The sequence below is a fragment of the Periplaneta americana genome, chromosome 1, assembly GCF_040183065.1.
Source record: "Periplaneta americana isolate PAMFEO1 chromosome 1, P.americana_PAMFEO1_priV1, whole genome shotgun sequence".
In the NCBI taxonomy this organism is placed as follows: domain Eukaryota; kingdom Metazoa; phylum Arthropoda; class Insecta; order Blattodea; family Blattidae; genus Periplaneta; species Periplaneta americana.
Window position 1 is genome coordinate 165,129,224 of NC_091117.1, and position 26,614 is coordinate 165,155,837.

Here is a 26,614-nt window from a genome sequence, read left to right on the forward strand (position 1 = left end):
GTATATCCCCTGCATACTTAGGCTATACCAATATTATTGGACTAAGAAAACGGTCTTTATATGCGATTAAATGAATAAATAAAATAATGGATGAACGAATGTATTGACGCGTGTCTAAATGGATAAGTGAATAAATGTATGACTAGATGAATGGGTGAATGAATTTATGGCTAGATGACTGGATGAATGAATTTATTGTTAAATGAATAGGTGAATGAATGTATGTCTAGATGCATGGGTGAATGAATAAATAAGTAGGGATCTGCGTAAATAAGTAAATAAATGAGGAAGTAAATATTCAATAAAAGAAATCAATGAGTAAATGAGCGAGTTTCTGTAAGTAATTGACAACTCTAAGTAACAAAATAGTTATTTACATAATAAATTAATATTAACAGCAAATGAATTTGTGTATGAGGAGACGACAAATGAGTACGTCAAAAGTGTTTTACAGTAGTGGCAAAAAAAAAAAAAAACCGGACCGACCCTTGCAGCTGATTTCAGAGCCTTGTTCACAGTGACAGCACGTTAGACTGGTAACTAAGACTTTCGTGGTTCGAATCCTGCCTGGGAAGGAAACTTTTTTTTGTTCCTCATTCAAATTTATTCCCAATACTTTTCGATTGCAGCGATATTTTACTACTTAATTAACGTATTATTTCCAGAACATGAATTTTACCAGCAATCGAAAAGTATTGGGAATAATTTTGAATAAGGAACAAAAAAAGTATCCTTCCCAGACAGGATTCGAACCACGAAACTCTTAGTTACCAGTCTATCGTGCTCTGGAGTGAACAAGGCTCTGAAATCGGCTTCAAGAGTCGGTCCGGTTTTTTGCCACTACTACGAGGGGGGGATCCAGGAAATAACGACCGTTCGCGCATACCCGCCGCGCAGCTGACTCACCTTCCTTGTTTGAAGGTCAACTGGCTTCCTTAACATGGTTCTCATAATGTTGTGAGTACTGGTTGCAACAAGTCGCCATTGTGCATTTTGTGTTACTTCAAAATGAACGACGTGATTGATAATCCCACCGACTGTGAGGTGGGGAGTGTGATTCGATTTTTGAATGCCCGACATTTGAAACCTGCAGAAATTTACCGGCAATTGAAAGAAGTGTATGGTGATATTGTAATGAATGAAAGAAATGTGAGAAAATGGTGCGAAATGTTCAACAATGGGCGAACAAATGTCCACGATGAAACTCGCACCATTTTCTCACATTTCTTTCATTCATTACAGTATCACCATACACTTCTTTCAATTGCCGGTAAATTTCTGCAGGTTTCAAATGTCGGGCATTCAAAAATCGAATCACACTCCTCACCTCACAGTCGGCGGGATTATCAATCACGTCGTTCATTTTGAAGTAACACAAAATGCACAATGGCGACTTGTTGCAACCAGTACTCACAACATTATGAGAACACATGTTAAGGAAGCCAGTTGACCTTCAAACAAGGAAGGGGAGTCAGCTGCGCGGCGGGTATGCGCGAACGGTCGTTATTTCCTGGATCCCCCTCGTATAAATAAGTTAAGAAGTGAGAGTAAAAAAAAAAAGGCGAAAAGGAGCTACGCGAAGATGTGTGGGATGTACTCGTACCTGTGAATATTCCGACTGCCAGTACAAGGATGAATGGCCGTCGTCTGCCCCAGCGCAGATGACAGCGGTCGCTGAGAGAGCCCAGGAAGGGCGTCACGAAGAAGCCGACGAGCGGTGACAGAGCCCAAACCATCGTCATGTGCTTGTGGTCCACGCCGATCTTGAGCAGGATGGGGGAAACGAAGGCTGTCTCCGCCGCGTAGGAGAACTCGATGCCCATCACAGCTGCCGAGATCCGCACCAGCTCCACGCGTTTCTTCTTCCTGCGGTCAGGTGCAAAAATTAACCTACAGTTCCAGATGTGAATACTTGAGCACCAATACGCTGCTTATTCAGTAGGGAAAACTCGGCTAATTCCGCAGTACGGGTAATTCTGCAGTAGTGCATATATGATTTTACTGCGACCTTACAATAGCGTGAACGTAAGTTTTGAGAGGCTGTCAACAGGAGCCATGTCCTCTGCAGTGCTATAGAAAAAAATTAAGGATATTGGTCGACACCTCTGTCGGCAATATAGTAAAACCTCGAAAGTTGGCTGTTTTTCGTGTTTTGCTACACAGCTGTGAATTTTTATTTTATTTTATTGGGTTATTTTATGACGCTGTATCAACATCTAGGTTATTTAGCGTCTGAATGATATGAAGGTGATAATGCCGGTGAAATGAGTCCGGGGTCCAGCACCGAAAGTTACCCAGCCACAGCTGTGAAGAAAGTGAACATTGTTACATATAAATTGTTTCTTTTATGTTACTTTCATAATGTATTTCATAATTATTTACTACTGCGGATTTATCCGCACTGTTGCGGAATTACCAGAGTTCTTTTTCAACTGTAATGTACGTACAACTAAATATATTTGCATTTTAATAGGTCTCTTTATATCATTTGGTAATGAAAGGTTTCGTCCATGTCTACATACCTTGATGATATTTTTCAATAAACATTTTGATGAAAATATGATAGATTTACTTCTTAATATTGCGGAATTAGCCGAGTCTCCCCTACACTGTTCTCCGTCTTATTATTTTTTTAACCTTCTATTTTCTACTGATTTGCAATCAAATGTGATGTAGGGAAGGATGTCTTTGGACCAACACTAGACTTTCACAATGCGGGCCTCCCTAACCGTGTGGTCAACACCGTGCAGGGCCAGTGCGGAGAAGTTACAGGACAAATATAAAATAAAGGACAAACCGACATTCCCATAGAATGGAGGTACGCCGAGATTCGAACCACTTGGTTTGGGAAACGCACGTGCTATCCACTGATCCATAATAGACTCAAAATATATACAAGAAAATGAAACGTAATGACTCCTTATGACATCCCTTGGGTTGCAAATGAATCAGTGTCGGAAAAAGGAGGAAATATAAGCTAAAAGGTACAAGAGTTCGCGTTCTTGCAAGGCTCTGGAAACTAGTCTTAACATTTATTTGAACTCCTAGCCTAAGGATCATTTCTCACTTTGTTCACACTGTTCTACTTAAGACTTCAGTAAAATTTGCAGGGGAAAGAGTCGAGAATACTCTAAAGAACGTTAGACGGTTGGGCAATTAAGCCAGCCGCCAACAGTTATCACTGACAGCAAAGACAGCTACTACCGCAGCATCCCTCAACAGCTTCCGCCTAATCGTCGAGAGAAGGGAGGAAAGTAACGACACCAAATTTGAGTTCCCGTTGCCAGTCTGAAAATTAAGGTCGGCTAATAACAAGGCTCCATTTCCAGCCGGAGATATGTGAACAATAGTATTTGGAAACCCGAAATGTATAAAGGTGTTGTAAATAATAAATCGATACTACAATTTAAATACTTTGTTTAACTTAGTATAGAAGAAAAAAGTTTATGGTAGACCTGTAGACTATAGCTTTAAATGTTAATTAGTTAGTAAAATGGGAAACGAGAACATTAATACTGGATATTAATGCAGACAATATTGTGAAAATGGTCTTGAAAGATTATTATTTAATCTAAATGAAACACATAAGGAATTTGAACAGGGATTAGGCACAAATAAAAGTGAAGCTTTAATCATTTTTGATTTCGATTATTACATTTTTATTTATGTACTTGTGATCAAAATACTTGAAATATTAGTAAAATTGTGTTATTTCATGTGTATAAATTTTGGACAAATTATTTTCGAAATTAGAATATCAACAAAATCTGTCAATATTCATTTGTAAAACATTTTATCTATTTAAAATTTATTTATTTATTTAACTAGCTAGCTAGTGAGTACAAATTACATTTATAAAACAAATATGTTTCTGGCCACTACCGTAAGAGCCAGGCTCGTGTACGGTGTGGTCTTAGCCAATAATATAACATAAAATTTACAAGGACAGTTTACTAAATGCAGTAAGTAACTTAATTCAAACCAATAAATACAACACAAGAGCAAGAATAAAGAAGAAAGAGAAAAAGAGAGAAAAATACACATTTAATATAAATTGACAATCCGACAGAAGCCAGTGATATTCAATAAAAACATGAATATAGTCGACAGAAATAAAAGGTAAAAAAAAATACATTTGTAAATATTATATATCATTGATAATTTTACAAATTTCTTTTTTAAAAGCTTCAATTTTAAAATATTTCAAATTTGGAAAATGGTTTGTAACTTTATAATAAAGTGTTGGGCCGAAACTAGCACCATGTTTAAGAGCTGCACTTGTATGACATTTAGGCTCAATTAATGGGAAAGTAGACTTGAGAGAGATTAACTAAAATGAGTGGTTTAACATTTTTTGTCTCGGGAACAAAGCTTCGCCATGTAATGGACGCTGAGTGAGTGGGAGTACAAACGACTTAGTAATAAACAATATGTCCTAGTTTTGTATTATTTTTGTTTACTGTGTATTGTAAGAGTATATATGGTCCGAATTTGAGTTTAATATGAACTTATAATGAAGATATAGTAATTTATGCAATGCACTTCTAAAGGATATGATGAGTTTTTAGGCTTTCACGGTAAGTGCGAATACCCACTTCTAAACTGTCAAAAACAACTAGTATGAAACTTTCAATATTGCGATAATTGACACTGTTTTTCGGCAGCAAGTTTTCAAAGTCAACTTTCACTTCTACAGTGGAAATTTATCCTTCGAAAAGGTGGAAAAATTCAAATATCTTGGAGCAACAGCAACAATTATAAATTACGCTCGGGAGGAAATTAAATGCAGAATAAATATGGGAAGTGCCTGTTATTATTCGTTTGAGAAGCTTTCCTCATCTAGTCTGCTGTCAAAAAATCTGAAAGTTAGAATTTATAAAACAATTATATTACCGGTTGTTCTGTATGGTTGTGAAACTTGGACTCTCACTTTGCGAGAGGAACATAGGTTAAGGGTGCTTGAGAATAAGGTGCTTAGGAAAAATATTTGGTATGAAGTTACGGGAGAATGGAGAAAGCTACACAATACAGAACTGCATGCATTGTATTCTTCACCTAATATAATTAGGAACATTAAATCCAGACGTTTGAGATGGGCAGGGCATGTAGCACGTATGGGCGAATCCAGAAATGCATATAGTGTGTTAGTAGGCCGGAGGAAAAAATACCTTTGGGGAGGCCGAGACATAGATGGGAGGATAATATTAAAATGGATTTGAGGGAGGTGGGATATGATGGTAGAGACTGGATTAATCTTGCACAGGAAAGGACCGATGGCGGGCTTATGTGAGGGCGGCAATGAACCTGCGAGTTCCTTAAAAGCCATTTGTAAGTAAGTGGAAAGTGGCATGCGTGATTCTAGAGTGAAATTGTTAAGGATAAATTATTTTCGATTTGATTTTTTTCAGAGTATAAAAAAGTAGGCCTACTTTCATACAAAAATACATTAAAATGAATATATCTTGTTACTAAGTTTAGGATGCCACTCTTCTCATATCTTTTAGGAATATTGTAGGGGACTCTTTTGCTGTCCAAAAAATGGATTTGAGTGGAGGTCAAATGACTTTATCTGAAGGTAATGGGTCTTCCGGTTTATTTCAGCGCCCATAAATTTTTGGAAATATACCTACAATTAAAGATTCTAGAAGTCGAAATCACGAAACTTTCGCTTGGTTTCTTCAGAAACCTGAAGTCTCAAGATTAAAATTCCCTTTCTTAAACTCCCTATACCACTGGAATATTGTTGTCCGATGTGGACAGTTTTCACCCAGCACAGGAATCATTTCCTCACTAACCAAGTATCAATGCGCGAGCGAAATTGTAGCGGATAATTGTGCGATGTGCAGTCCTCGACCACCCCGACGTTTTACAAGGCGTTCACATTCACTGCTTAGCAAGGAATGCAGACAAAGTTGCATGCTAATGCCTCTCACACCCTTTTTATCTCTCATGGTGCCAGCCGAGTCTGGCCTACAGTTTCCCTACATTGCATGACTTTCCTAGTGTCCTTTGTGTCATATTCCGCATTCATTTTGTGAAAGAAAGGAAATGAATATCTTACGCTTCAGATCTTCGTTTCTGACACGAATAATGCTGACGGTGCTTACAACAGCCTTCAGAGTATGGTTAAGGAGTTAGGTACAGCTTACAGCAGTAAAAGTTTTGGAAATATTCAACATTTTTTTCCTCCATTACTGTATCTTGTTCAATACCAAAAATTGGTACGTACAAAACACTGTCCTTCTACTATATGAATATGTACTGGGTGTTCAGTTCAAAATGTGTCTTGGCTCGCTGCATGCCGTCATGTGGCTAGCTGATGAGCCTAGAGAATTCAATCTTCCTACACTTCCGCAGCTCAGGTGTATAATCTTTCCGCAGCTCAGGTGTATAATCTAAGAGGCAGAGAAGTTGGCTAGCAAGTACGGCGTTCATTCTGAAGAGTACGTGCCGATACGTACGGTAACGCCGGTAGTGGCAGGAATGTGAACTGTTTGGAAATACGTACTGTCGAGATATGGGGAGAGGGTTAAGACGATTACTTACGTATTTGTTGACATTAACTTCGACGGTCAACATGGACACGGAGCATTTGATTTGATTTGTGTTGTGGAATGTTACCGTACGCGACCGATGATAACAAATACCCAGCGTACGACTTGCCGGCGCAAAACACAGTTCGAAAGAGGTTATGGTAGCACACAGACCGTACAGACCGCCATCTGTTGCTACGACGTTCAAGTTATACCGTACACATTCTCAAGTTCAGATTGAAGAACGCCTTAAATAATAGGCAACTCCTCTAACATATAAACTGAAACTCGCTTCAAATCGGTGACCCAACAACAGTGACGTCATGACACACTTTGAAATGAACACCCAGTATATATATATATATTTACGATTTAAAAATATATATATATTTTTTTTCAAAATTCAAAATGTTGGCAGTTCACAGTGCAGTGATGAAGAGTTTCCCTCAGAATTCAAAAACTTGTTTACTTTTTCATGTTCTCTCTTTTTTATTTTATTGCCGAAACTCATGTTTACAATATCTTGCTCTTTCAACTGCATTCCTTAATAAATAATATATATTTTTTAATTTTGTGTAATAGAAAATACTAATATTTGACCATTTTTAAAATGAATTTATTTTTCATCAGACAATCTATCAAAGGTAGAGAAGTGATCTTGCATCATGTTGTAGATATGACACGCATAAATACACACAAAAAATTTCTTCACAGAATGTTGGATAGCTTTTGAATTATGTGGGAAACGCATCATCACTGCACAGTGAACTGAATTTGAAAAAAAAAAAAAAAAAAAAAAAAGTAAACAATTTTTTTAAATCTTAAAAATATTTTTTTCATATAGCAGAAGAACAGTGTTTTACACATACTAATTTTCATTATTGTACAAGATACAATAATAGAGGAAAAACATGTTTAATATTTCCAAAATTTTACTGCTGTAAGCTGTATCTAACCCCATAATTTGTTGAATTTTTTTTCCCCACAAAGTCCTTCCTGATGTAGGCCTACTGTACATATTCAAAGTTCACTCCTTGGTTCTTTATGCTGCCATGCTCTCCATTTCTGAAGTCCAATGTGGTTGTCGCATTTTTACACATTTACATTGAAAGTCTGTTGCATTTTTAGAAGTCGAGTAGCAAAATACGACTATGGGTTAAACCCTGGTTCAACATCAAATAAGGAACAGTACTGTATTAAAGGAAGTATATACTGTATTCTATTACTTCATTTGGAGTAAATACGTTTTACGCTATCATTGGAATTTCCACATACGATTGGGTGAAATGAAGCAAGGAATTCCAGAACATTATACTTATTCTTAGCAAGAAAGTGAAAGTCTTATGAGCAACACGATCTGAAATAGATTTGAGTTCGTTGTGGGTTAGACAAAAACAAAGGAAGAATACAGAATTCTGTGGAAAGTTACTTCTAGACTGAGTGATAAGATAACTAAGTTAGAACTCGAGGCTAAAATATTTGTAGGCTATAGCGGAAGAGCTGTTAATGTCATAAGCAGTTACAAGTGATAACATATTTTTGTGCTGTTACTTAAGTTTCTTGACTCAGTGTATCAATGTTGTTTTTGCTCGAACATACTATAATAAGCTCATTACATGTGACGTAACTGTATCTTAATGACATACATTAAAGTACTGCTATTCATTATGTTATTGCAACTATCGATTTCCAACTAAGCATATGCGATATTGATTAATAGAGTGCGCGCAACATCCCGCAAGCCTTGAGAGCACCAATCCAAAATGACACGCGAGTTTTGAAAGTGACATTGATCGAATGACTCAAGTAAAGTAACCCAACTTCAAACATTTCACTGGGAGAAATTCCCCAGATAAATTTCACAAACTGCACAATCAACAAGATGTATTTAAAATAAAATAAATTCTGAACATGTTAATTTTAATATTCTAATAAATTGAGTACATTTCCTTTGTTTTAATGTGTGTTGCTTTGAGATTAAAATCTCCATACCAAGCTCTTCAAAAGATCAATAAATACAGTTTACACGCCTGCCATCTGTTGTACTACTCGGGAACACGCTGAAAAGATACTCACACTCGTGCCATCTGTTGCAATAGTCGAGAAAACTCTAAAAATACACGCATGTTGATCATTTCATTGCCACTGAACTAACAAGGTAATATATTTGTAAAAACTAAAAAATTAGACATTTAATTATGGCCTAACAAAAACATATTCGCGCCTTAATATTACCAAATTTAGGATTGTTGCGTAATATACTATTAATGTCGATCCTATGGAGAACGTTCAACTCAACGGCTAGTACATCGGCTTTCCATTTCGGGGACACGGCGAGCGCTACAGCAATTTGTGGAAGATAAAATATGGTAATATATTGATATTGATATTATTTATTAATAGTTCAAAAGTACATAAACTTAATCTTAAAACTGATACATTCACAAATAATGATAATACACAATATTTACACAATTTAATAACAAATTTTCTATCATATAATTATTCAACTTATGTGGTTTAACTTACACTTACTTCTGGTTTTAGTGCAAGTTTTCACCCTATCGCATTTATATGGTAATATAAGATGGGTTACTCTGATTCTGTCAATTTAGTAACCTTATCATTCGTTTAGGTAGCAACTGAAAAGTATTAGCTACAGAATCCGTACAACTGACGTCGAATAATTTTTTTATGCAAAAGTTCGTAGCGTTTTTTTTTTTTCGTCATCACAACACTGCGTTGTTAGATTGTTTATCGTTTGTCATTTGTTATTTGAAGTGTTGTGCTTGTAAATACGCCTTGAATTTTGCGGGTTTAGACAAAGTTCGTGCAAGAACGATTTGGCCAGAGGGAAAATTTTCCGGATAGTTGTAGAGGAGAATTTTTCGAAAAATTTCCATTTCAGGAAAATTTACTTCGTTACAACACTTGTTTCATGTTTTTAAGTTCTATTAAGTCCATCATATTTACTCTTGTAAGTCGAATTAGACTATCGCATAGCTCCCTGTAATACAAGTACAAATTAAAGCTTATTCAAGTCTGTAGGTTGTGGCATCAAGAGATTGAGATTGGAATGGAGGTTGAAAGCGTGCGAGCAGATAGTGGAACTCTTCTCTGATACTATTTGTATTGCATACATCCGAGGTAGAAATTACACAAAATAGAAAACATTGGAAATGATATTGTAGTGACCTTGCAACAACGAAAATTATCTGTAAGAATGCGGACGTAAAGAAACCTTTTACTTAAAACAGTATTATTTTATTTTCCGCGTAATATTCCTATTGACAAACTGTGTTGTGTAATGACGACCACTTTTGCTTTGTTTTATCAACATAACATGTAATAAAGTATATTTGATATTAAGAGCTTTAAAACTACTTCAGAATAGAAGCGCGAGGGTTGTCAAGCAATTATAAGAGAAAATAAAGATAAGATATGTTGGTAAACATGCTGTATTGTTATCAGAGCTGAGACATTGTCTTGAAAGAAAGGGCTTAACGGTCATGGACCTCTTAAGCCCGATTTGTTCATTTAAAACATTCCTCTGACCTACTTTCACAATCTGCAGTCGTATGTTAGGTTATTTATAGATTATGGATTAGCCTACACAAAATAGATAAAAATTATCTTTGTTTCATAGAAAGATGATGCATCTCTTGCCTTGGGTTTGTTCTCGGTTGTCTAAGCTGTGGTATTGCACCATGGGACTAAAATGATATAACTTACAACAAAATAAAATCCTAAAAAATTAAAACAATTCTAGCAATAAATAAATAAATGTAATAAAACAAATTGATATATTTTAATGAATACACCGACAAGAAGAGATGTTTTTGACAAACATGCGAGATTATTTGCCTAGTTATTTTAAAATTTTTAACAAAAATACTTAAAAATGAAATATTAGCAGTTACTAATTTCATCATAATTACAAATACAAAAATAAAAAATTCAATAAAATATATTAAAATGATAATAATTCGAAGTCAAAAGAAGGAGAGCAATGGCAAAGGAAGCTTTTACTACAAAAAAGAAAAATCTTCTGCGGATCTCTGGAGAAAGAAAAATTAGTGAAGTGCTTTGTGTGGAGTGTAATATTGTATAGGACAGAAACATGGACAGTACGACGAAGTGAAGAGAAGCGACTAGAAGCATTTGAAATGTGGATGTGGAGAAGAATGGAGCGTGTGAAATGGACAGACAGAATAAGAAATGAAGCTGCGTTGGAAAGAGTGGGCGAAGAAAGGATGATGCTGAAACTGATGAAGAACAGAAAAAGGAATTAATTGGACAACTGGCTAAGAAGAAACTGCATACTGAAGGATGCACTGGAAGGAATGGTGAACGGGAGAAGGGTTCGGGGCAGAAGAAGATAACGGTAATGGTGTGTAAGAGTATTATGTGAGGATTTGACCAGCGTAAGAAGATTAAATTTAGGCAGAAGTTATGCAAGATGACAACCGAAACTCTTAAAATGATGGAACAAATTTATGGTGAAAAATTCATGATCATAGTGCAGTGGAACAGACATGTCTGATACCAGCTTCGTTGGCCAATGTCAGTGATAACAAAAGGGAAGTTGGGAGGGAGAAAATTGTGAAAGGTTTGTATAAACTAAAGTTCGGAATATGTATGATAAGACGTTCTTGTGTTAAATTCTAACGTACCTTGTTTACATGTTTCAACCTATTATGGGTCATCCTCAGAACTGGTCGTTGCTGGTGGCGCCTCTTGTTTTGTTTTCTGTGAGGGTGTATTCGTCTGGTGTAAAGTGGAGTCAAAGAGTGTGTGTGTTCTGAAATTGAGTTGTGTGTTGAGAATTTCTTTGGAATGTGTTTTTGTGTGTCTGTATATTTCGTATTGTTCTAGTGTGTTTAATTTCTGGCTTTTTGGTTGGATGTGTAGTATTTCCATGTCTGTGTTGATGTCTCTGTAGGTGTGGTTAGCATTTGTGATGTGTTCTGCATTTGTGGAGGTGTTTTGTAATTTTGTTATGGTTGTGATGTGTTCTTTGTAACGTGTTTGAAATGATCTGCCTGTCTGTCCTACTGTCCGTTACTCAGGAGAAGACGAGCGGAAAGAATGTGACCTTCTTGACTATCGCTGCTGATTGTTATAAACATCGCTCAGATAAGCATCTCGGTAGCCAGGTTATTACTCGTACAGGAAACATGAGTAACAATGCGTATGGAAATTAAAGCTAAGTTGAAGAGAAGGAGACGTAATGTTTCCGCTTACTGCAGTACAAATATTGCACGTGTTGTCATACGTTATCTGTTCACATCCCTTCCTCTTCAGTCCGCTTTCGTCTTCTCCTGAGTCACCGACAGTATGTAGAAGTTGTTGCAGGTGTTGCATTTGAGTTTGTATACTCCTGTGTAGTTGTAAACTAAAGTTTTTGGAAGGGGTCTTGGTACAACTGGAATATTTATGTGAATCTAAGTTTCCCCCCCCCCCCCCACCTTCCTCATTCGTATCTTTGTGGATGTAGGGTCTTCGTTATAGAAAGTTACCACGGAAATAACTTTGGTTGATCCCAGCGTTGCCAACCGTGGCCGAATTCGGCTAAACGTAGCTTAATTTTTAGTCATGTAGCTTGTAGCAGAATGGTCGTAGCCGAATGTCAAAATGTAGCCGAATTGAGATTCGATGGAGCGACCATCTGTGAATACTTAAATTTTATGTGTAAACACTTTCTTTTAACAAATTTATTTTGTCATACTAATACCCACCAGAATTTCCTCACTTCGTCATTAAAATTACGAAAACATACCGGTAGAAACTTTGTGTCACAGACTGAATTCTGAACAATGCGACCCGCATTTATGGCAAGGATAGCATTGCTATTTTCAGTTTTATTTTCCTATTATGTGAATAGCGCCTATTTCCTAACTGACAATTTCTGTACTCGTGAATTTGTAGACACCCGTCAGGCGGTTTATTAGGGGTCGCCTACCCAACAAAAGTAAACCAGTAACCTGACAGTTCCTCTGTTTGTGAACTTCCCGGCACACAGCAGAGTTTTTATTAGGGGTCGCCTACTCCGCAAAATTAACCGTACTCCGACTTCAAATAAAAAGAAACTTAAACCTCTTAGATTTAAAAAAACTGGCCCTTCCCACGCATATCTTTCCCATTGTCCACTTGCTGCGACACTTTGTCCAAAACACAGTGTCCATGTGTTTATACATATTTGTCTACGTATTTATAGGTACATATTTACAGTTAAAATTTTAGCTAGTGTTATCAGAAGGATCGACTAGATTTCATTAGGTGAGATACTTTCCCTTTCTTATATTGGTGCATGGTTTGTAGATTGGGTTGAGCAACGCTTTACCAAACCTATAGAAGTGTGTTGATGCTTAGGCTTATGTATTGATTTTTCGGTTTGTAAGAAATAATAATGATTATTATAAATATTAACATTAATAACCCCATTAATAATAATAATAATAATAATAATAATAATAATAATAATAATAATAATAATAGTATTCGTAGCTCTTTCGAATTATTTTTATTAAATTAATATAATGGGCAATTAAACAATCGTTAAACGCAGCACAATGAACAGCATAATATGTGCAAATTCTTCAAGTTTTGAGCGTAGCTTAATTTCAGTATTTGTAGCTGAATTTCGGGATGTTTGTAGCCGAATCGCTCGTGTTCAGGTTGGCAACGCTGGTTGATCCAGCGATTTTATTGCGTCAGCTTTGGTATAAGTGCGTATTAACGGAGGATTCTGCCTTGAAGGTGTTGTAGATATACGTACATAATATGCGTCACATTGAAAGTTTCTGCAAACTGATACGTATAGCAACAAATTATTTCTACTGCATCCACTTGTCTAGAGGCACTTCAGGCACCAGCTCATTCTATTCTTCAATTCTACTCGAAGATACTACTGACGTGGAGAGGGACTGACAGTAGAGTGGCGTGTTGTGACCGGGTATAGCCTACAGATTATGATGAGCTATATCAAATTGGCAAAAGATGAAAAGCTGATTATTGACGAGACGCCTTACCTGTATATATGCGAGTAGTTTTCGAGTTCGTCTCGAACTGGAGACTCGGGCTCAGGTTCCTGCTCTGGGGGCTTCTTTCTGAAGAATCCAATGGAAAATGTTCCACCATGGTCTGTGGAGTACTGGCGGTGGTCTTCCTTCCACGCACACCATCGCATTCTCATGTTCTCTCGCCATGTGTGCAGGCGCCCCACGAAGCCCTGATAGTCGTGTAGTTTGTCCACCATTCCGCCCTCGCCGCGACTATGAACCATGCCACACAGAAACACGTTATTCATATTAAAAACTACAGAAATCACCGCCTCCATTCAGCAGGCACCTCGGTAAACGGCCATCTTCTGAGACCGATTTAATTTTCAATTATGCTTGTGTAATTGTCTCCTTCGCCCACGATCAGCAACTACATAACTTTTATAGCCTGAATCTCTTTTTTGATCGGCCATACATTGTTCCGAATACTGTTTTTTTCTACATATATTCAAATATCATGTAAAATCTTGTTCCTTAAAATATTACAGAAGCTGTACAAATGTTTCCTAAGATAGATACTGTACCACGAGAAAGTCTCAGGGGAATGAGACGCAGCGGGGTAATGCTGTGAATGAATGTTGATGTCGTAAGATGTCATAAGGTCACACACGTGGGTACTCGTATCTCTATTGGCTAACTCTCAAAACACACGATAACACTGATACATACTTATACTACCCTAGTTACAAAATTAGATCACTGTTAATCTCCTGGTCTTTTAATCCCTCCATACAGGAAATAACATATGCAGGAGAGCGCATGGTTTTTAAACACGCTATAACTGTAATATTATCTATCTACTTCGCTCCAATAGATGATGCAATAGTAAGCACATTCCTTTCACGGTTAATCTCCTGGTTGGAGAACAGTGGTGCTTAGGTTATTATTACTGTTAAACTATCTCACAAGAAACATTCTCATGGGGGCAGATAAAAAAGTAATTTTTTTTCTTCTACCATGTTAATAATGCCAAAACAAGTGCTTGTACAAATTTTGGCCACTCGAGCGCAATTACGAAGGCCGTCAGAAATGTTATTCTGGTGCCGTTTACAGAACGAAAACACAATTTCATTGGAAAAATGTATTGGAACAGATACAACTGCTGAGCCATTTTTCAACGTATTTCCTACAGGAATTGAGACATTCGTCATACTGTGGGATCAACAGAGAGATGCAGACGGCTGTCACACACTGGTTCCGATCCCAGGCGGCAGACTTTTACGACACAAGGAAACAAAAGTTGATCCCATGGTATGAAAAAGTCCCAATTCCGGTGGGGAATATGTTGGAAAATAGTTCAACAATTGATATGTCTGTTCCAATAAATCTTTCCATAAAATTGTGTTTTCTTTCTGTAAACGGCCCCAGGGAAAGTTGTTACAAAGTAAAATTGAAGTGTCCCAAATTTTTTGTTCGCCAGTGTATAATTAATAAATAACACGTTATAATACAATTTTACATTAATCAATCAGCTTCAAAACCACTCGTGACTTAACAGGGCACTTGCATCTTGCTGAGTGCAGACTGTTACTCGGGCAAGCAGACAAGTTTCAAACTAAAGATGTTATTCTTAGCTCACGTGACTGCCAATTGTTGCGTATAATATTTAATATAAAATGAATAAAAATGGGAACCTTTCCAGACGCCAATTCTCTCGATGAGATTTTCTTCATTTGAATATCTGAAAGCAAGACAAGCGTAAGTACGAAGCCCTGTAGAATTGAAGGACAAAGGATTTCTATTTCCACTTCAGTAGAGTGTACAGGAAGTGGTCCTGGATTTTCATGATTAAAGACAATTATTTCAGTATCAGAAGTGGCTGTCTCTTCTTGGCCTACATTAAACAATACCGTAATGTAATGGTTATAATAGTTGTAATATGTCAATTGTTACATGTAATGTTTTTATTATGTATAACTATTTTAAGAATTATCTTTACAGGTACAGTACTTTAAATTTAATGTGGAGGGATATTTTTCAAATTTCAATGTACTTACTAATCTGAAATGAGTTTATGCCAAATGAAGTGGAATCTAACTGTATTTAATCCTTAAATTGGCAAAATTTCATTACTCTCACTATTTTATTAAACCTTGTCGGACTGTAAAGAAAACAACTATCGCAATGTCCATATTTTATATGTTGCACAATATTATAGTATTGTGAAATTTTAATTTGTGCGAGATCGTGCGTATTTTCTTGGTTTCCGCACAAAACCAATCCGCGGAAAGTCTAAAATTCCACATTCAGTATTCCCAACCTAACACACATAACAATTTCCCTATTCTTACCGCTTAAGTGACATATTGATTTTACTGCTTTAGGCTTTTAACATATTATTTTTAGAGACGTTCAATATAGTAATAATTATAAATTGGAAACTTACCACTGCAATTTCACCTAAATTGCACTATTAATTATTGTTTTTAAATATTTACAAAAATTAAGTAAACTCTACAACTCCACTAAAGTTACTGAATTCGTGATGCAAGTAACATTAAGGAAGCCGTGAAAAAATCAACAAGATTCCAGACTCATCATAGACTGGGGGGAAAAATGACAGACGTATATCACGGCCTGCTGGAGTATAGTAAACACAGAAAACATTTTAAAGCAACAATGTTGAAGATAGATATTTTTGTTTTGCAAATTTTCCGTCATTGAACAGAAATCAAGATGGAGATTTCATTGAAACTAATTAGAAATTCCTTTTTCAGGTATGTAATAAACGATCTTCGCACAAAATAATGTACGATACACGAGCGGTATGTTTTCTTTCAATTCTCGGAAATTAAAAAAGCTCAACTGCGTTTCGCTTTTTCAAACTTTTCCTCGAACATGAAAACTTCAACATACCGCTCTTGTAACGCATATTACTATTTCCTACCCATTTTTCTATTGTTCTATTAAAATTATAGCATATAGCCTATTAACCTATTATATCCTATAGGATACTTTGTCAATTTAAGGGTTAAGAAAACATAGTTGCAGAAAATAGAGAAACGGAAATCAATTGTACTAAAAGCATAAATTTAGACTGAGGAAAATTGTAACCACATTTTACTGCAGACACTATTGTTGCGTAAGTCATGACCTAAGCAAGACAAAGAGAACGCGTGTGCAACGCGTCGACGGGAAGGACGATAGCGTCGTAATAATAGAAAGAGAGCAAGTGAGAGAAGATGCTTGCAAGATGCCATACCGGCCGAAGAGAGTATTCTTAATCATGTTACTCATTGTTCAATTACACAACATACTAGTTCCATTGTAGACCCAGTTAATTTTAAAAATAAATCCTAATAACGTGGTTTAGGAAAAATATCCAAAATAACTCTCTAAAATTTATCTTTCTCATGAAAATCCCTGGATAAACGTATTTCTATTTCACTTCGTAATTTTAATAAATAGTGAAAGTTGGGTAGGCCTATTAAGAATACTTTGATAAAGGAAGCTTTAAAATGCCAATGAATGAATGAATGAATGAATGAATGAATGAATGAATGAATGAATGAATGAATGAATAATGTAAAGAAGAAAGAATTTACTATCGAAACTGAAAACAGAACGGGAGGAGTAATGTTTCTCAAGTGATAGTGAAGTGATATATTGTCAAGTGTATGAAAAAGAAGCAAGTTCTTCTTAAATTGAGAAAACCTAGTTCCTTATAATTTTTCTTCATCTATTGACTTAGAACTTTGATTGGAAAAGAAGATGCTGTGTGTCCTGTTTTCTGGTATCGGTTTTTGAAAATATGTTTTTAATGGTTTATTTAATTGGTTTTTCGTACTATGTTATTATTTCAATACTGTCATTATTACATTATTTGTATTATCGGAGATTTTGTATTTTGTTACAATGAACCAGCATCTCAAGTAATAGAGTATTTAGTTTGGTTAAGCAGTAATTTATACAGCAGTTTTTACTGCCTATATGCAATTTAAGCGCATAAATTTATTTATTTACTTATTTTTTTTATTATTTTGCTAATAATTATAACATAACATATATTATATATAGAAAAAAACTTTATCTCGCCCCTGAAAGAGGAGAACTCGTGCTCAGGGGCGGATTCCTGAATTGAAATTAATAATTATACAATACAATTTGTCTTATGTCTACTATGCAATTATAGTATATAAATTTAAATTTACAATTTTTCAATTTTTATAAAATCCATACATAACTTTTTAAATTTAATACTAGAACTATTAGAATTGACAAAATTAGGATATTTAAATATAAATTTGTTATATATTCTTGTGCCTAAATTACTACTATGATTAAATACTGTAACAGTGTTGCATTTTGGTTCAAACAATCTTAAAGAATTCATACCTTTTGTTTCATAACTATGAGAATACAATTCAAAATTATTTCGATTTTTATGTATGAATTTTATTAATAATTTTGTCTTGCGTTAAGTACATTATAGTCTAAAAACAAATTTTGAGATGGAAAATCAATAGGTTTATGAAGACATATTTTAATTATTTTCTTCTGTAATAAATAAAATGGATTAAATGCATATTTTCTTGATTTTTTAGTGCATAAACTTCCGCAGTATAGATATTAGCATGAAGTACCATAACTTCATATTCAGGTCACTGACAAAACAAAACAATGTAAAGATTTTGTGCACATTTCTAGCTATTTCATGCACAATATCTTATCTTTGAAAAAGTAAATTTCAATACTAATTGAATTGCTCCCCCTCTTGCAATATACAATTCAAAATTATTTTTTGTGAAAGCAGCAGTGCTAACATCCTTTCCTTCGTAGTTTCACTTGCACTTTGTTCACTTTATTTTGTTTTCTATCTTTTTAATTTTAGTTTTTATCGCCATTGTATGGCCAATGACTCCGGTCAAGTGCCACTGCATTGATTATAAAAAAAAATTGTGTCCAGTCTAGTGACATTACGCAGTACTTGGGAAGGAATACACTCTGCATGCCTCCAAAACTTTGTTTTGCAGATTCTTTACAGTTTCTGGATGTGTTTTCTTCTTATGTCATAGTAGTTTTTTTTGGTAGTTCTTTATCACGACGAAGTTTTTGTTCAAGTCGGACGAAAGTATTTTTAGAATGCTATTTCTGTTCTGGATATCGTTAAAGATTCTGTCTGCAGCTATCTCGTGAGGTTTTCCTGCTCCCTCCACAAATAAGGATGATATTATCTACATAAACATCGCTTGAAAACGTGTTGCAGCTTCTTTTAGTAACAAACAGTCAAATGCTTTGCTGTGGAAACACCCTGGTCTACCTAATATTTGTATTGAAATTTATCTTTTTAAACATATTTTTCACGAATTAGCTAAAAGTTTACACATGAACTTTAAATTGTTTTTGTTTTGTTAATGACCTTCATGCTTATGCAGGGTGGTTCACGAGGTGTTACCGCCATTAGGGAGCTTATTTTCGAAGACATTCTGAGCAAAAAATATCATAAATATGGATCTTATTCTCAATATTTTTAGAGTTACGCTAATTTGAAATTGTTTGTAAAATACCTTTTTTTCTTAGGTTTTAAAGGTAGAATATTACAAACTATATAATGAACTATTCAGAAGTATAATTTCTTTAATTAGCTAATATTTTGAAGCAAAAAATGTGTTAATTCCTTAATTGCTTCATACAGAAATTTTTTTACCAATTTTTAACTACAAAATAATTACAGTATTCTTACGCACGTATCACAACAATAATTGTTAAAAATCATATGACTTCTAGCAACTTGATTCTTTACAGTTCAATTTTGCATCCTAATGTACAACATCCTTAAAGAATAAACAAGATTGACATTATTTGTAACAGTTGTCCTGATAAGCGCCAAGAAAAAATGTAATTTTTTAGTTTAAAATTGAAAAAAAAAAAAACAAAAAACAAAAAAACAAAAACAAATTCTGTACGAAGCAACTATGGAATTTTCAACACATTTGTAGTTTCAGTATACTAGCCAATTGAAGAAATTATGCTTCTTAATAGTTCATTCTGTATTTATTATATTCTTTTAACTCTAAAACTAAAGAAAAAAGTATTTTGCAAACTACTTCAAATTAGTGTAACTCAGAAATATTGAGAATAGGACTCATGACATTTTTGCTCAAAATGACTTCGGAAATATGCTCCGTAAGTAACGGTACTTCTCGTGAATCACTCTGTATAATTTGAATCAGGATGAAGAGTGCAAAACATTTATGGAATATAATATAGGAGCCCTGCGCCGTGGCGTCGCGGTCTAAGGCATCCCGCCTAGGACTCGCGTTACGGAATGCGCCCTGGTTCAAGTCCTCATGTGGGAAGAAATTTTCTCATGAAATTTCGGCCAATGTATGGGACCGGTGCCCACCCAGCATCGTAATAGCGAAATCCTGTTGCGAATATCACCTATAACGGTGGGGGGATCATCGTGCTAACCACATGATACCTCCATTCTGCTTGGATGATCGTCCACTTCTGCTTCGGCATGTGGGCGTAAAGCTAGCAGCCGGCTGGTCGGTCTAGGCCCTTCACGGGCTGTAGCGCCACGGATTATTATTAATATAGGATGTCCCATTTAAAAAAGAAGCATAACTTTGTGTTAGTACGAATTTCTGTAACACTCTGTAAAACTGCCAACTACTCCAAACTGTCAACCTTATAATGCAAATACATAACTAATTTTATGCTCGACCATGCAGAAATGTAGTAATTATACACCTGGTAGCAGTCCTTTAATGCATGTCATTAAAGTACACCTACTCATTAAAGTACAGGTGTTTTCAGCCAATGACAACTCAGCTTACAGGTGTTCAGCCAATAACAAGTCAGCTTTGTACCGTTATAAAACCGCAAGTATCGATTATTCTCGGATATGCAATCGAAAGAGAATTAGCGAAAAGTCACGGAGGCTGGAAATCCAATACTGTCGCAGAAGGTTATGTTCTGTTACTATAATAATTAGCGTCAATTGTAAATAATATTCAAATAAATTCAATTTGTCATCTCGTTTTTCAATGTCAAATTCAATAATCAAGGTTATACCAAGTTTAACGGGATTACACAAGGTCAATGACATTATTGTTTCTCGGAAAAAATCAATACTTTCGCGTCTGCGCACATCTCACAATTCACTACCTAGAACAAGGTCACTTCCGATCTTGTCAGATACAAATAAAATGTGTAAGTTACATCTGAATAATTTCAAGTTAGAAATATGGTCGAGCATAAAAAGTCGTATGAAACTCGCCTATAATGGTAATTAAGAAGCTCGTATGAAAATTATGAAACTCACTTGCGCTCGTTTCATAAACATCCATACTCGCTTCTTAATTACTATCATTATAGGCTCGTTGCATAATGTACTATTAAATACATTGAAATACGCTAATTATGGTAGTGTCCCAAAGTTATAGAATACAGTGTATAAAATAAAATTTCAAACGGGAGGCTTGAGATTTAGTGAATAAAGATACAGTGCCTGATGCTGTAATTGTATCAATTTGCTTTATGTTTACTCACGGGTTGTATTCGGAAGCCCTTTCCATTAGCAGCCACTGTGACTCGTTTCTGTTTGAAGTGTTAACACCGTGAACGAATTTTGTAACTGATATACTGATATACCGGTCCTGTTTCAGGTTACGTAAGCATGTTTCAAAAGATATAACTATTGTACGTCCTTTCGCAATCAGTAGGTTTGAAGTGTATTTCGTTGTTATTTTCCGCTGTGTTAAAACGTCTCATAAGTTATCAAGAAAGGTTAAGTCTATATTGATATCCGTGTCAGACTGACTTCCAAGTTCACAATAACTTCATTATCATTGATGAGTTGCATGATAATTTCTATACTCTTGAATTCTCGCGATATAAGTTTAGGTAAGCGTGTAGTTTTATAATTTACATAATACGTTTACACATCATTTTATTCGTAATTGGCATCGGTGTAAGAAACGTCCAAGACGCGTGCAGATTTAAATTTTCGTGGAAGCTTCGGTTCTAAGTTCAAATTTCGCCGTCCTATTACATGGATGTGTCCAGTGTCGGAGACCAATGCTTTAGTGAAGATCAAATGAATAATAAATTGTTCTGATAAATATACTAAGCCTTGGGTTGTCATTGTCGTGGCTAATAATAGGGACTTATGTATGAGGTTTGATTCTGAAGTGGGAATTTCAGTTAGTCCTCACTATATACAGAGTGAGTCAGGATGAAAGATACATGGTGTGAGGGATGATAATATTGGTGATTCTGAACAAAAAAGTTTATATGAACATATTATGCTCTGTTCTTAACAGTATATGACATACAGCTGTTTGAAAATAACATATTATGCTCTCTTCTTAACAGTATCTGACATACAGCTGTTTGAAAAACCATGGGCGTCAGTCTCATGTCCTTCATCAGAACTCATATGCGGAAACAACCAAAACGACATTAGGTTGTAGTATTGTCTTTATTGGCACATTTCAATGTGCAATGGGCGTCGGATCGGTCGCAGTAGAATTATTTCTTGGCCACCGAGGTCACCCGACCTTACTCCATTAAATTATTGTGCGTGGGGTTGGCTTAAGATCGAAGTCTACAAGCGCAAAGTAGAAACAAGAGAGAAACTTCTCTCTCGCATTTTATATGCTTGTGATCTAGTAAAGGAATGTTCGAATCAGTTCAGATGAGCAACACAGTAACTGTCTACAAGGGCTGCAAAGTGCATTGAAATTGACGGTTGACTTTTTGAACATGTTCTGTAAAAAAATTACACAATTAAACAGAACATAAGGTAACAATGTTTTAATTTACTATCACCTGCACTTTTCCCGTACTTCATTGTTTCGATCAGTTTTCTCCGAAACCATTAAGAACAGGTTATATGTCCATATAAACTTTTTTGTTCAGAATGACCATTATTATCACTCCTCAAATATACCATGTCTTACCTTTCCTCTTGACTCACCCTGTATTTATAAAAAGTTGTTTCCTCATTGGAAACTGCATTTTACCAGAGTTAGATTACTTGGAGATCTCGAGGTTATGATATTCTATAATACACTGTGTCAGGGACAAAATTTACCAATAAGAAAGTTTAATAAATCGCGTAATAATGGAGATAGGAAAATGAAATTTGCGGCAAATGAAAGAGGGACATTTTAAGTTTTATGTGTGATGTTGGCAACATTTGGTCATTGTTGTTGACATAGCTGTGGTTAAAATGGCGTTCACAGTGCAACAAAAAGTTCAATGCTTGCAGAATTCAAGTATCCGAAGATAGTGGAGAGAAGATTTAGACAACAGTGGCCTGAGAAGCAACCACCAGATAGGCACACAATAACAACTTGGCATAGAAAGCTTCTCGAGACCGGTTCTCTTGTACAGAAAACACCACGCGGGAAGAAAGTGACAGAAGCGCAAGTCGACAGAATTCAGCAAGCTTTCCAATGGAGCCCATGTAAGTCTGTTCGCCATGCCAGCAGGGAACTTGCAATTCCAAAGTCAACTATCCGCGATGTTCTGCACAAGAGGTTACGTCTGCATGCATACAAGATTCAATTGGTTCAAAAGTTGAAACCAAACGACTTGCCTGCACGATATGATTTCGCTAGTGACATGCTGTTGAAAATTGATATTGAAAATGGATATCTGCAGAAGGTCGTGTTTAGTGATGAGTCCACCTTCCACGTCTGTGGGATCGTCAACAGGCATAATTTTCGCATCTGGGGATCAGAAAATCCGCATGTAGTGAGGTAATTGGAAAGAGACAGCCCTAAGATTAATGTTTGGTGCGGACTTACACATGAAACTGTGATTGGACCGTTCTTTTTTGTGGAAAACACTATCAATGGAAATGTGTATCTTGATATGCTGCAGAATTACGCCATTCCTCAAATTCCACAGGGATATGTTTTCCAACAAGACGGAGCTCCGCCTCATTATGCATTACATGTTACATATCACTTGAATGAATGCTTTCCTCAGCGATGGATTGGTCGAGGTGGACCTACAGCATGGCCTCCCAGATCCCCAGACCTAACCCCACTGGACTTCTTTTTTTGGGGATACATAAAAGACATTGTGTACAAGAATGTAGTGGTAGATTTGGAGGATCTGCGTCGGAGAATTGTCGCTGCTTGTGCAACTGTCACTCCAGAGATATTACGAAACACATGGCAAGAACTTGAATATCGCCTGGACATCTGTCGTGCTACAAGAGGTGCACACATAGAAGTTTATTAATGGTCATTCGAAACTTTGGAAGTCCCTTTGTCAATTCCCGCAAACAGCATTTTCATCCATTAATTATTTGGTGAGTTATTAAACTTTCTTATTGGTAAATTTTGTCCCGGACACCCTGTATTAAAAATTGTAAAGATCTTGAATAGTTTATTGTGGAACTAGGCCCTTATTAGGGACAGGTTTAATTACAGTAGACATTTTAAATTCCAGTATTTGATCACAATGTAAAATATAATCAGATTAACGCAATGGCGGTGATAATGAAGCATTATGTGGGCTTATTAGTGAACATGAGGAATTTTGATGAAGGAACGGTGGAGCGGAGAAAAATTCTCTCCGGAACCGGGATTCGAACCCGGGTTTTCAGCTCTACGTGCTGACGCTCTATCGACTAAGCCACATCGGATTCCAATTCCGATGCCGGATTGAATCCTCTCAGTTTAAGTTTCACCTCTTAATTTCCCTTTAGTTGCCAACTCTCATGCACTGCGTCACAGATGTGGGACAGTGGCACAATGTCCAACAAACTAATGTGCAGAGGTGCACTCATTACAAGTGACTAAGTGGCCTGGATCCGACGGAATGAACGCCGTCTTAAATCGCAAGTGATTATATACGCATATTGTATTATAGCGATGTACCGAAGTGCGTATAATATTTCCATGGAGGAATTCTGGGTTATCATATGATGAAGGATTGGTGGAGCGGAGAGGATTCAAGTCGGCATCGGAATTAGCTTAGTGGATAGAGCGTCAGCTCGTAGAGCTGAAAACCCGGGTTCGAATCCCGGTGCCGGAGAGAATTTTTCTCCGCTCCACCGATCCTTTATCATATAACGCAGAATTCCTGCATGGAAATATCACATGTACTTCGGTACATCGCTATAATGGAAAATTTTATTACGGAAACATTTTTTTTTAAGTTTGTAGCTCAGTGAAACTGTTTTTTTCTTTCAAGCGAAGACCAATTTATTTTGCCTTCAAGAAGAAGACAGGAGAGGATATTGATAGGTTGGAAAACGAGTTGCTTATTTTTGATCGGGGTACGCCGTTACTGCCCGTTATACGATCAGACGGAAGGGAGATTACGTTTACGTGCGGATTATGAGACTACCGTAAACAAATATTTTATAGATATTAAGCATTCTTTGCCCAGAATTGGTTAATTATTTGCGGTGCTGTATCTACTAAAGTAGATAGTTAACAGTTGGAATTAGCGGACGAAACTAAACAAATTCTTGCTAGAAGTACTCAAAATGATATTTTTGTTCCAAACAGGCTATCTTTTAGTACGAAGTCTGCGTGTGATTTGTTTCAACAGGTGATTGGAAAAGTGTTACAGGAAGCTGCTGGTGTAATTAATTATTGAAGGAGATTGTTGTTACCGGAAAAATAAAGAAGAGCGTTTAATGTATTTAGAGGAGGGGTTTAATATATTAAATAAAGCTGGTTCTACGTTGAACCTTAAGAAATATCAATTTTTAAGATTTAAATAAAATACTCAGGTCATATTATCAATATATAGGTCTTCATAAGGACCCAAATAAAGTTAGTACTATGTTGGACTCCCATTAATGTAAGACTATAGTGGAGGTAAAAGCTTTCATTGATATGAAAAAAAAAATATGCCAAGTTTTTACCTAATCTGTCTACAGCAGCGGTGACCAAAGCGGGTGTCGTGATTACATCGTGTAATCACCAGACATAGGATTCTAGGGCAAATGCCTATTTTGTTTCTTTAGGAGAAAAGTAAAAATAATTATTAATATTTATGTTTCATGGAAATTGAAAGGTATTCAAAGAGTTTTACAGTGCCCTAAAATGCCCTAAAACGGTTATTAGAGCCTAATTTGTTAATATTCGCCTAAAAATGCCTAACTCACTGTAAAGTTTCGCATTTTACTCTTACTTTTTATAATTTATACATGCATTCACTGCGAAATTTAAGGCATTTAAAAAGTGGAAAGTTTGCTTCACACCGGCCATGAAACCATTGATAAAGGAAACAAAATGTTTTGAATTTCACGACACTCGCAATAGATTTCACCGAATTTAACATGTTTGGAGGAATAAATGCCGACAAAGAACCAACCTTAGTTTTGAAGCAGGCAACAATCACAACATGTGCTGCTACCGATTCAGAGATATACTATACTATAAAAATGACTGTTTTCGGTCTGAAACCGATTAGCTGTACTGCCCTTCAGAGTGTCATAAAATCACAATTTTTGGAGAAAGAGTGTTTTTGAAATATTTATGAAAAGTCGTAAAACTGCGAATTAGTAGGGTAAACCGTTACAAAATATTTAAAAGAATGGCCCTCCTAGTGTTAACACTACCAGGAAATGCAACAATAAGTGGAACTTTGTATTTTTGTCCAATTGAATCTCAATAACAACGGTTCATTTGAATGCTCGTTAACAGTTGCTCTTTCCCTCACCTTATTTGTGTTGAGAAGTTTTGAGCGGTAGGACGTTTCCCTGTGAAGTTTAACGCGATAATGCCGAAAAATATAAGTGCAAAATCTACATTGATCCGGCAATGGCTAACAGAATATTCAGAATTCACTTATGATGGAAAAATAATATTCTGCAAGATTTGTAGCAAACAGGTATGTAACAATAGTTGAAATATATAAATTCTATTAATTTTAATGAGTAGGCCTATAATATTTATACATTGACTGAGCTATCCTGAGGTATAATTCTTTTTAAGACCACTACACTTTAACCTTTTAAATTCTGATAGTTAAAGTATTTGCAGGTCATTAAAATTTTGATTGTTCGAACCCACTAACTTTGTGATAGAAATACGGCAG

The 26,614-nt window shown here is 35.9% G+C and overlaps 1 protein-coding gene across 2 annotated transcripts in view; it reads right to left on the bottom strand.

Moving 5' to 3' along the window:
- lovit (loss of visual transmission) overlaps positions 1-26,614 on the bottom strand; it is a 116,837-nt gene that overhangs the window by 60,278 nt on the left and 29,945 nt on the right. For both annotated transcript variants that reach the window (XM_069830933.1, XM_069830925.1), the window contains exons 2-3: positions 13,565-13,807; positions 1,604-1,866 (exon numbers count right to left, since the gene is read on the bottom strand). In XM_069830933.1, the coding sequence (XP_069687034.1) occupies positions 1,604-1,866; positions 13,565-13,791 (490 nt within the window). In that variant the 5' untranslated portion in view covers positions 13,792-13,807. The remainder of the gene's footprint in view (positions 1-1,603; positions 1,867-13,564; positions 13,808-26,614) is intronic.